The following is a 12,872-nucleotide window of genomic DNA, read 5'->3' as shown; positions in this document are numbered from 1 at the left end:
ATTTAAATAGATAGTCTGAAGGGCACAGTGGGTAAGCACTCGTTCAACGTTTGACACATTCTAAATGCATGTTGTTATTTGTGTAATGTTGCTGTGTTGAACAAAGAAACAAGTAACCCCGTCAACCCTCTATAGGCATTTATATGTGTGCCTCCTCTCTGTAGAATTTGCCTTCAGAGGTTTTTCTGCTCCTCTTTTGCCCCAACAGTATCATGCTCACTTCAGCTGTGCAGGACTGAAAGTGGGTCTTTGACTTGCGTGATAGCTTTTGACAGCTCACTCTCATCCCTGGTGGATCAATGGAGCTCAGCACTCTTCATTAGAAACATCAATGTACCACACATTCCCACAGGCTCAGCAACAACCCACAAGCCCAGTCACACAGTGAAAGGATTTTTCTAATTCTCAAGAAGATAATTTTTGGCTCCGATGTGATACTTTATTTTCTTTAGCTGGAATGCGGCTGTACAGTAAAAGAAGAATACCTTTTTTTCCCCCCTTACATGATACGTACTTTATGAGTATAAGCACAGTGTTGGTCAGGCATTATCATATGAATAAAACATGATTATTGTTTTGGGTTGTTGTTGGGTTTTTTTTTTTTTTTTTGTTTTTTTTTTTTTTTTATCAAATCATTTGAACACATCTTATTCAGTTTGACCTCTACAGAAAAAAATTGATGCACTGCAAAATGTATATTTTAGAAGTCTTATACAAAATCTTGGAACTTAGCTACAAAAGGAATCAATGTTTTGACTGCATATGGTTTTATGGAAAACACACAAATATTCCAGATTCAAGCTTATTCCTAGTGTTCAAGAGATTAGTCAAAGTTGAATTATAAAAATAATGAATGTTTGTAGTAAACGAGTCCCATCGAATAAGTATTTTATAACATGGTGAATGAAATATCCTGGTTTAATCTTCAGGGCACTCAGGCCATTGGGTGGATGAGCCCCTGGGCTCTGGGAAACAGTTTTTTCACATTTTCTGACATGTTTAATGATTCATTTTAATGATTTTAATGACTACTTCAAGATTTAATTGCCCAAGGCATGTGCCTTATACCTCATTGCTCTGTTAAAAGTGAAATCATAAGTTGGTCTACTCAAGAAGAAAAGCCGCTTACTGCTTGTTGAAATAAGAAACTTTTCTCCTACTTGAACAAGCCTTTAATTCATCAACAACAAGAATACTGGCTGTATGCTTTTCACTGTCCATTATTTTCTATAAAGTGGACAAGCCAATTTTAAAAAACGTTATGCTTAAATTAACTCTTTCAAGTGTTTAAAATGTCCTCTGTGCAACTGTGCACTATTTTGCCTAACTTTCAAACATTGGTCTGTGTGGTTGTTGTTTATATTCAAGGAAGAGAAATAAGAACATGAATATTATTCCAGTGAGCACAGTGAAAGAGTTTGCTATGTGTCGATGCAGGCTCCAGGGTTCATTGTAAACACAAGTATTGCATCAGCAAATACTTGAAATGATGGCATCACACATTTAAAATGTTGTTATATGCAACAAGACACACACAAAAGAAACAACACACATACTGGAGACACTGGAGATGGTAGTTGGGCACAGAGGTTGTTGTCATGATGATAGCAAGAAGAACGAACCAATGGCTGTTTTACTGTCATCATCTGCTTTTTGATTGGCTCGCTGACAATTTACACAGCTAATCACTGAGAGAATCCAGCCCACCTGTTTAGTCACACACATACACACAGGCGCGTGCACGCACAGGCAGCCAGCCGTCACACTGGGAAACACAGTGTGTGTTTCAGTGTCTCTCTGGTCTAATCATCAATAATGCATGGCTTCGGGAGGATGAAAGGCTGTTTTGGCTTGAGGCATGTGTCTCATATGGAGAGAGAGACATCAGCGCTTGTAGTTATAGCTGTACATTCACAGACAAAGTGAGTTTTCTTTCATATGTCTGTCCTCAGTAGAGCTGTTCATCAGACTGAGGGGGGAATGATTTCAGTGTAAAGGTATGAATTGCCAATCTTTTGGGTTTTTTTTTTTTTTTTTTTCTTTAAACAGAAAGAACTAAGTGCATAAAGAGAGAATCTGATGTATATGTTGGGAATTGCTCAAAGAAAAAAAGATGATACTTGGCTTTTGGTGTCAAGTATCAGCTGTTGACTGCAAATTAATAAAAGTATTGAATGTCATAATATCATACTCTCCCTACATGATTATTGTGGTGGTTTTTATATTAGTATAATAATGATTATTCATTATTAACATCAACCACATTTCTTCTCTTATTATTATTAGCAATAATAACATAATGATTTTTATAATAATAATCGTAAAAGATTTCAAGGAAGTCAAATTCATCTATAACTGTTTTTAGAAAATGAATTAGACAAAAGAACATCAAGCTCTAACATTCATTTTTAAAGCACAGTTATCCTCACTACCAGTATATTGCAACACCCCTGATCTTGAATTGTCAAAATTTCAAGTTATTACTGTTTGAGCTTTATAGTTGCCTTAGATGTAGTTTAGTTAAAGTTTTGTTTCTCGCTGTCTGGTTTACCATAGATTTTAGGAAAATTTCAAGGCATCTGTTCCAAAAATACACTGCTGTGTTACAACTCCTTTTATCCATAATGTATGATTGTATGATGTAATCTCATACAGCCTTACTTGACTACATGTTGGGACTCAAACAGCCAGTGTAGCAGACAAACTGAGATGCCTGTTTGCACATGGCGATGATGCACAGGCAGCATGCCTCGTGTCACGCCGAAGAACTTGTTATGAACAGTTGTTTGGCTGAGACAGCTGTTCTTGTTAACAACAGATGCTCTTGTTAACTTGTTAAATATGATTTTCTTACTTTTTTTTTTTTTTGGGTAGAGCTCAAACTTACTAAACAGTATGTATCGTGTGGAGAAACTTGTTCTCTTCTCTCATTTACATGTGGATCCTTTGGTAATTGACATACATATGTAAATACAGTACAGGCTGTGTGTGTGGGTCTGTGTGGGTTTTTCCATGTGGGTCTTCACGCAGAAACCCTTTGAAGCTCCTCATTTACTATATACTCCTCTTCCCCATGCCTCATCTCTCTTTGAAGACCATGTAGCCGTGATTATTAAAGCCACCCTCTTTCGACTTCAAACATATGGAATGAATATGGATACGGTATGACACCGAACTTTTCACCAACACCCCTCACTCTAGGCTTGTCCTGCTGCGTGGTGAAGTTGGATGTGATCATAAATACTCTCTGTGGGGAACAAAGCTAGTCATTCAGTGGCTTGTGTCAGCACTGAGACATTATTTCCTCCTCAAATAGAGCTGTCTGGAGTAGTTATGATATCTGCCGTTACAGAGCCCCAGGGGAACACACATTCTGCCATTAATGTCTGTCACACTTTTCTTGGCGCCATCTCACCTGCTCTATCAGCATTATAAATGCTCTCTAAACGTGATCTGCTTGTTTCATGCCCCAGCCATTTGATTGACCTTTTCTCTTACCTGTGAATGTTTTCAAAGTTGACATGATAACTTTATCTTCAGGTGTTTTGCATGCATGCCTCATAGCGTGAACTATTGCAAATTGCACGACCATGCTCTTGTATATCTCACTCAGGTCACAGGGTGTCATTGTGGACACTAACAAAGTGGCCTGCAACTGTTTTACCATGTGATGAGATGCTCTCAGGTAGCACGGCAGCATAGTAGTTAGCACTGTTGCCTCACAACAGGAAGGTCACAGGTTTGGTTCCTGGGCCCGGGGCCTTTCTGTGTGGAGTTTGGTGGAGGCAGTAATTAAACTTGTCAATGTAAAATATTTGAATGCTCATAGATGCTGTATTCTTAATTTTTTTCTGTAGGAAAAAAAAAAAAGCATGCTTAATATTGAAGATTTCTATGCATTAAGAAGACTGGTCTACGTTCTGAACAAAAGTGGAAATACATAAACGTAATTTAAGAATTAATGTATACTTGGTTTAAAAGTGGTTCAGTAAAACCAGCAGAAGGGCCCATAATCCCTGAAGTATGTCATCCAGTGATCTTTCAGGATTGCCAATTTAAGTGAAAATTTAAAATGCTGATAGTATAACCTAAGATGATTTGGATAAACGTAATGTCCTCTGCTCCGCTGCTCCGGTGGATTTTCTGGCTCTGGTGTCTAGTGGCAATGTTGACGGGCCAGCTCTGTGTATGGATCAATAGCTGGATCAATGAGCTGGGTCTGTTGGTTTTTGTTGGTCAGCTCACAGCACCTCCCTCGCACTGTTTCCCCCTCTTTGTGCGTTCCTCTCTCTCAAGTGCAAGTATAGGTTCATTTCCATGGACCTGTAACAACAGCTGATACGCACTCTATCTCGGTCACTCCCTCTGTTTTCATCTCTTAGTCAGAATGCTGGCTAAATGGGGGTCAGCAGGGGTTCGCTGAGTAGAGGCAGGATCATGTGGAGCATGGGATTAACAGCGTGTGCATGTCTGTGTGAGCATGTGCTTGAGAAAGTGAGGGATGGTGTGTGTAGCTCTCTGGTGGAGGGAACTACTAGCCTGTGTCCATTTAGTGTTTTGTCTGCCACACCTTGGCCATAGCTACTCTGCGTTTTCAGACAAGAGAGCCGTGTCTCTGAAATCAGTCGTAGAAGCAAATTTGAGCAGTTTTTTTCGTGTGTGTTTTTAAGGCTTTTCGCATGCATGCATCTGACTGTGGAGTGAGCCGGTGACCTTGTTGACATAGACACGCTCCCTCACTTCAGGACCATGGTGAGTTGCTCTTATTTCCCACCTCTCTCTCTCTCTCTCTCTCTTTCTCTCGCATGCATGCACAAATTCTATCCTCTCCTTTCCTTCAGTTCAGTCTGACTTGAATGTTACATGCTTGAAGCACGAAAGCAATGGCAGAGAGACAGCACTCACTCGGTCGCCCTTGTTTTGCTGACAGTCTGTAATCATTTTACATTTTCATATTTTCCTGATTCCTCATTTCTTTAGTTGGTGCATTTCTTCAATATTTTCACTTGTGTTGTTGATGCCACAAGCCCTCAGCACCTGGCAGAAACAATCTGTGTGCTTGTCAACAGTCTTAACAGGGTACCTGTGTTTGTCTCTGACACCATATGGACCTCTCTGTGATCGGGCCGATGACGCTCATGCCATCTGACCTAAAAATATGTGCTCTAGATGATATTTACTTCTCATTGGGATTTTAATGTTAAGTCCCACTTTCGCTGGAGATGAATGCAGGTTTTGCAAGTGTCAGGAAAAACTGAATTTGTTTTTAGTTGAAATAGTGGGTTGCGCTGTCATTATAATCTTTTCAGTCTTAGCAAAGACAGTTTAAGCGAAAAATACAACCAGGGACTTTAACCGTGCTACAAAGACCTCATTTGCACATGACACGATAAAGCCTCCTGTGTGAATTTTGTGCCTCTATCGATATGTGTATTGATGGTACTGAGTTGCTGTCTCTTTTTCACAAATCTTTTTAATTAGATACAACCCTACAACAGTGCCGTATCATTATTCTACCCTGCTATTATATTTCATCCTGACTTCTTCTTAATAGCCATTTGCTTTGAGAAGTGAGGAGAAACAGGAAAAAACAAACAGGTGTGCAACGGTAGCAGAATAGCTCTTCCTGTCTGTGCAGGGATAAGAAAAAAACTCATGATAGAAATCTTGGCGTGTGCTTTGGCCTTCTTTAAAACCTTTGCTTACATTTCTTCCTTGTTCGTCTTAGGAGTAAATTGCTGAAGTATGGTTGTTTAACAACCCCCCACCAAAACTGACTCCTCAGCTTCATGGCTCTACTTGGTAAAAATGAATGCTAATCATATTGGCTTTGTTTTTTGTCATGTAGGTAGGCTTGGCATCTGTTCAGTGATTGAAATGCTAGCACCTGCAGCAAAGAAGACTTGCAGTTAGCCGTTACAAGCTACAACTAAACCACTGAAGCTTTCTCACAAGAGAAAGGCAAATGGCAAGGTACAGAGGATATGACCCAAACAGTGGTTGAACCTCAATGTCTAAGCAGTTTCCTGTTTTCTTGCTTGAGCTGCACAGCTCGTACTGTTGAAAACGGCCTTTGTCCCTCCTGAGATCCAACACAGTTCTTAAGGGTATGTTTTTGAGCAGTATTTACAAAATTGTAATACCATGCCAGGTCATAATTTTTTAATTTGAATATCAATTACAGAAATTTCCAGCACCATTTATTTCAGATAAAATCATGTGTAATTAGACTCAATTGTTAGATTGTAATCAATGAATAATAGATTAAAGCAAAGTATGAAGAGTGCTATTACAGATTTAGGCAGCTGCAGCATATCTCATTCATTCCAACACATACAGATAGTCATCTTCTCTCAGCAGTCAGCTTTAATGACACCATGATAGGAAAAGTCATGTCACAGTGTTTATTTGGAATTCATCTGCAGGTGATGACAGTGAATCTGAAGATTTTGAAGGTTTTTCAAATTTTTTTCAAAACTCAGCCTGACTTTAAAATTCTTCCTCTTTATGTTAAGGCCATATTCATTCAAACCATGGCTGTACAGAGTGCAAGAGCTAGCAATGCACTTTACTCATGTTTCATCAGGCTTGTTTGTCAATTAGGAAAACAAACTGCATGTGTCATAGTGGCCAGAATGTGTAACTTTTGAAAGAACAAAAAAAAAAAGGTACAGCACGTTTGACTTTGTTACAAACTCAAAGTTGAATGTTTAAGAAATAAAATGTGGTCTTGTTCAACTCGGTAAACTCAGCGCTTTCACGGCTGCCGTCTTATTTGGTCTAGTGTGACTAGTAAATTATGGTGGATCATGTTTGCAGACTTGAAATGCTCTTGTGTGTCTTACAGTGATCTTCCTGCCAGTCTAAGAGAGGCAGGCAGTCTTTTTGCCTGCATGCTGGTACAAAGGGGTTTCATTCTAACTCTCCTTGGCCCTGGGGGTTACAGATTAATTCCTGTACATTACTAACGGTGGGATTATAAAGGTTCAGTCAGCTAATCCAGTCTTCCCTTTCATTGCCTGCACATGGCTGACAGCTTCATCCAGCCACATCATTTCCTCTGCTGCTAAGGCGCTCTATTTCCCATATTTCTTACTGCTATGTGTGTTTTTGCAATGTTCAGCCTCAGGCATTTAGACTTCTTCCACTTGTCCTGTCCATCTACAGCCTCAAATTCCTTTCTGCATCTCTGTAGCCCCTCCTCAGAGATGATATGTCTTTTTAAGTGAATTCTACGGGATCTCTCTTGTTTGCCACCTATCTCCTTATCGCTCAGACTGAGATGGGTTGGGCCTGAGTGTGACTGAAGCACTGTTGCTAGGTGCCTAGGGATGTTCCCCGTTCTGTGTGTGCTTGTGTGTATTTGCAAGAGAGCGTGTGGGGGTGGATGGGTGCATGTTCTGTGTGACGCTTTATTGCTATGTGTCTGGCGGAAAGTTAGATGCTCTCTTATGTAAGCGGGTCTTGGCTGGGTAGAGCAGGGGTTTAGCTTGGGGATGCTGGCTCAGGTGGAGAGATGGAGACGGATGCTATTTTGGGTATATTGCACCCCTTACATCCTCCAAACGCATGACTTATTTACTTATATGCATCTCCTAGTTTTGCCACAGTGAAGAGACAATTGAGAAGGTGTGAACTGTAGTCATGTGCAAATATCAGCATTTTACCTTCAGCCATGTTTGACATGAGTATTATAACTGTAAATGTTCATACTGAGTTAAAATGCTAATTTTATTCATTTACAGATAAATGACAGTTGCAGTCCTATGACATGGCCAGTGTTGAAATTATCATGTTGTTACCCTGTTTGTGCGAAAATATTCTTAGCAATTGCTGGTTATAACTCTTCAATAAATGGATAGCAAGGACTGAGAGAGTGGTATAATTTTTTCAGTGGCCCTACTACTCTGTTAATAGTTTTGGTTGCAATTTCAGATCATATTAAAATGTCCATTATAATTTGGTAAAGACTTTGGTAACCTCTTCAAATGCCTTATCTGACCAATGATCCAAACTCCAAAGGTAGCTATTTGGTTTTGAAATATATAAACTTGGAATTCTTCTCAAACGAAGAACTGAATCTAATATGGATATATTATATGAAGAAAAAGTTGGAGGGGAAACATTTTTAGTGTTATTGTACAGGTCAGTGATTTTCCCCAGATTAACCCACACTTCCATTTTTAGCACTAAAGGGATTCATGTTCATGTTCTATTCCTTTGAACCTGCACAGAGCCAGGTGACATTTTTCATTTTTCTCTAACAGCTTCAATAATCTCTCTCTCTCTCTCTCCCCCCCTCTCTCTCTCTGCCTTTTTTCATCTCCCTCTGTCCTGTCTCACTCTCCCCATATCTCTGTGTCCATTCATCCTCGGTGCTTGTTTCAGAGCATGGCACCGGGCTGGCTCCAGTCTCAGCTGTCCCACGGTAACCTGACCAGTATCTCCAGGATCGCACACTAGGACGCTCCCAGCAAATCCTGCGTGGTCAGTCATGCTGTCTGGTACTTGGCGGCGCTCTCTGGGGCATCAGCATACGGCTGCAGCACCTGTGGTGACCTCCAGGGGGATGACAGTGTGTGGGGTCCCGAGCGGTACGGTGGTCCTTGAGGCCCAGTATGACTACAGCTACCGTGGTGCAGATGGACGCCAGGTCTGCATAAGGGAAGGTGAACGGTTTATTCTCCTGAAGAAATCAAATGCTGACTGGTGGCAGGTGAGAACAAAAAAAAAAACCTGAACATAACATTTCAACATTATCTACATTGCGTTCACTATTGGAAAAATATGGAGTGTATCAATAAACCTTAACTACTTTATGGCCATGTTACTACCAATTTGGGTCATCTATTCAGATATGCTCCATGTCACCACCTGGATCTTAAGCCATGCCGAAAATGGGAATGGGCATGAGATGGCAGAAAAATCTGTGAATCTAATATTGCATAAAATGGCCAAAGAGCATGGAAAACGTAATTTTATTGTAAATACTGCCTCCAAGAAGTGCATTATAAGATTAGGTTATTTAGGGAAAATATTCACACTGCCAAACGGGAAGTTGTGGGTTTGTTCATTGCCTCTGTTGGAGACACAGGAACTGTAATGTTCGACATTTCCGCCCTAGCTTCAGCTCTCAGCTGGACTGTTTGCCGTTTCTTTGAACTAAGTGGACTTCTAACACCGAAAATGGCAAAAGCATTTGGAAATTTGTTTGCTCTTTGACAGGTGCGGAGAATCGGAGCAGCCAGTAAAACAAAGCCATTGTATGTACCTGCTACGTATGTCACAGAGGTGCCTATTGTACCAATGCCCTCACCACAGCGCTTGGTAATGTCTGCCTCACTGAACTCCAACCTCAGGATACTGCCAAGGGTTTCACTCACTCCGAGCCCAACAGAGACTAGCTACGATAAACAGCATCAAGGTAACGTTTGAGAGGAAGACGGAGTATCTGAGAGAACTGCTGGTATGGGATTTTCATTGTTATGACTTTTAAATTGTGTATTATAAGAATCTTAAGATTAAAGGTTTGTACATTGATGGCTGTCTTTAGTATAGAAGTAAGATAAATGATAGTGATGGAGGAAAAAAACAAAATCAAATATCTTTTAAAAATCTTCCTCCCACAGTAAACAAGCCCATCTATCGCTCCATGGAGAACCTCAACTCCAACAGTGCCTTTCAGGGGCCAGACAACACCAGCGCAGGTGGAGGCTGCATTCCCACCCTGCCCCTATCTGGATTCACCTTTACCCCCAACTCTCCTGCCTCCACATCAGGCCATCTCACAGTCCCTGGATCCCCTGCAGCCTCAGCGGGCCCAACAGCGCCACAGAACTCCAGGGTGGTCCCGATGATCACACGGAGCCAGAGCTCCAGCAACCTGCCTGAGAACCTGACAGAGAACCTGTACGATGAGGTGGGTGGCGGCCTCAGCAGTTGTGCCAACCACAGGATCCCCAAGAAGTCTTGCAGCCAGTGGGACATGGTGGGGGCGTGCAGCAAGAACAACCATCTGCAGGTGGGTAGGGCCATTGCCCAAAACTATTTTCTGAAAGGTTTTGTTTGACTTTTGATCAATTTGATTTGCCTGGATTTACACTTTTGTAGACAGCTGTAAGAGGCTCCTGGTCATATTGGAAACATTTTGGCCGTGGTTTCATTCATCTTTCATCCTTCTACCGCTTATCTGTTTTCATACTGGGTGAGGTCGCCAGTCCATGACAGGGCCAACACACAGAGACAGGCAACCGCTCACATTCAGACCTACAGACAGTTTAGAGTCATCAACTAACTTAAACATAGTGTCTTTGGACGGTGGAATGAAACCCATGCAGTCACGGGGAGACAATGCAAACTTCATACAGGCCCGGGAACCGAACCTGCAACCTTCTTGTTGAGGGGCAACGGTGCTGACCACTATGCCCCCGTGCTGCCCCTGGCCGTGGTTTATGTTTCTAAAATCACTAAAAAGTTTTGGTTGGTAAAATGTTAGTAATGATCAATAATCATAATGGAAACAAATATAACAATAGCAGGCAGGTTGACAGTTATCAGACTGTTACTTCAGTTAAGCCAAAGTAGAGCGTGTTTTAGTAAATCGATGCGTATCACAGTTGGCTGGTACAAAACAATTGACAGCAGGACTGAAACCAAAGATCTGCACATACAGTGGCACAATGACATTTAATAACAGCACTTCATGATACTTAACACATTTTGTCTCTCAGTTATACACATATTAGAAATTAGAAAATTAGATTAGATGAATGAATAAAATTATTTTTGGGGTGAATTTATTTGCAAATTTAAGACAAAATCTTTTAATCTGATTGAGGTAACCTGTTCCCCAATTTCCATTAAGGTTATTTTCATTTTTATACAGGCAGTCTATCTGAAATGAATATCTGATGCAAGAAACAGTCAAAGCAACCAGACAGATTAATCCAATAACTTTATTTATATTCCTAATGTCATGAAAAACTGTAGTAAAACCTACTATTGTTGTTAAAAGTAGTTGAAGTGTTTACTTAAAGGGGATGGATTATTTTAATCTGACTCGTCAAAATGAATCGACCCTATCTATGCCTGATATTGAAGAAAGCGTTGTATCAGTTTTGTCTAACCTCACAGAATCTTTAATATGATGAATTAAGAGGTGATAACTTCAAATTTATGATGAACCAGCTTGTGGTTTTTAAAAGTCCTAAGGCAGAGCAGGGGAAACAATGCATACAACAAAGGTGTATAAAGATAATCAGCTTTGAGTAAAAATAAGTGTCTGATATTGACTTCTAAAAAAAATCTGAATTAGAAATTTTAGAAATGATACCCACTTCTCTCATTCATTCATTCATCTTCTACCAGTTTCCGGGTTGCGGGGGTACAGGCTGGGCAGGTCGCCAGTCCATCGCAGGACGGACTACCAGAGACACACAGAGACAAACAGAAGCCAACAATCACTCACTTTGGGTCGAAAAAAACAAAAACAAAAAACAACCATAGCTTTTTTTTACATGGTGTACGAAAGACATAAAACAGCGTCCTAAAGTTTCTTGTCTGGTTCCTAGCAGATGATCGAGATCAGCCATGGCAGCAGAAATTGTGTTGGATTTACGTCAGTACTTGACCTTAATAATCCTCCTAGAGCAGCAATCAAGTTCACAATGTCATGACGTCAAATCTTCCCTGGATTACATTAGAGGGCATTACATAAGGCGTTACTGGTGAGAGGAATATTTAAAGTTATCTGTCAGCTGAGGGAACTATCCCACAGCTGAGTATTCACACTGCGTCTGCAGAAGGAGTTTTGTCTCCATTGAACCGTGACTTCCGACTCAGTGATCTTAGTGGAAATAACAGTGGTCTTTTCTCTCCTTCTTCCTCCCTCGCTCTCTCTCAATACCCCTAGGAGGAAGAATTCAATAGCGTTTTCATTTGAAAACGTACATTTTTAATAATTACTATTTTGAAATAAAATTTCTTCCTATAAATTCTCCTACATGGTTTTGCTCAAACAGTTGCATGGCATCCATTTTCTGCCTTTACTGTTAGTTTATCCTGAGGTATACGGACATCTCTTGTGGTTATATTATGTCCATGAGAGATTGATATGAACTGCTCAGTCGACTGATATGCTGCTCAATAGTCTCCACTCTCACAACTCTCAACAAGCTGCACAGATTTGCTCCCACTATTCCACAAGAGCAGTGAAATGGGTCACTGGTGTGAAAAAGAGGGCCTCTCTAAAAATCAAACGCATCCCAAAGGTGTTGCAGGGTGCTGAGGTCTTGGCATTGTGCAACGGTTATTTTGCTCTACACTAGACATCTTCAAGTACATTGAAAAATACATTTTCAGTGACAGTAACACAATTTATTTCTAGAAATAGACTTTCACACACCTTTTTTTTTTAACTGTTGACGTTTGCTGAGCAAAGAAGTTTTATTCTGATTTATTTTATATATTGTTGACAGTAATATATGGCTGGTATAGTGCAGGTTTGTTTTTCTTAGATAGTTTTTTCCTAACAACTGATTGGTATTGAGGGATAATAATTTCATGATTAAAAAAAACCCCAAAATAAACACTTCTGCTCTGTTACTTTTTTGTTTGAATGCTGTCTGTATAACCCGTGGTCCCATTTGACCCTAATGAGAAAGACTTGTTGTTGATATGTGAAGTCGAACAGAAAGAATCGGTGAAGCAGGAAGCTTTTGGTGCGCCAGTGACTCAGTGCTGCCGCCTGGAGTAAAGATCAATCTCACCCACTCACACATATATCCATAAAATTGTACACACACACACACACACACACACACACACACACACACACATCCTTACTGACACACGTCCCTTCTATAAGACTATGT

The 12,872-nt window shown here is 40.5% G+C and overlaps 1 protein-coding gene across 10 annotated transcripts in view; it reads left to right on the top strand.

The window, feature by feature from the left end:
• The window catches only part of arhgap9 (Rho GTPase activating protein 9), a 33,865-nt gene that overhangs the window by 2,734 nt on the left and 18,259 nt on the right, over nucleotides 1–12,872 (top strand). For 5 of the 10 annotated variants that reach the window (XM_029501366.1, XM_029501363.1, XM_029501364.1 and 2 more), the window contains exons 2-5: nucleotides 4,671–4,752; nucleotides 8,389–8,716; nucleotides 9,226–9,424; nucleotides 9,630–10,021. In XM_029501366.1, coding sequence (XP_029357226.1) covers nucleotides 8,495–8,716; nucleotides 9,226–9,424; nucleotides 9,630–10,021 — 813 coding nt within the window. In that variant the 5' untranslated portion in view covers nucleotides 4,671–4,752; nucleotides 8,389–8,494. Of the gene's footprint in view, nucleotides 1–1,798; nucleotides 1,998–4,670; nucleotides 4,753–7,448; nucleotides 7,539–8,388; nucleotides 8,717–9,225; nucleotides 9,467–9,629; nucleotides 10,022–12,872 lie in introns of those variants that run through there. The other 5 variants (XM_029501358.1, XM_029501359.1, XM_029501361.1 and 2 more) reach the window with 5 other exon arrangements.

This window comes from Echeneis naucrates, chromosome 5 (genome assembly GCF_900963305.1).
Source record: "Echeneis naucrates chromosome 5, fEcheNa1.1, whole genome shotgun sequence".
NCBI classification, from domain to species: Eukaryota; Metazoa; Chordata; class Actinopteri; order Carangiformes; family Echeneidae; genus Echeneis; species Echeneis naucrates.
This window is presented reverse-complemented; position numbering and strand designations above follow the sequence as displayed.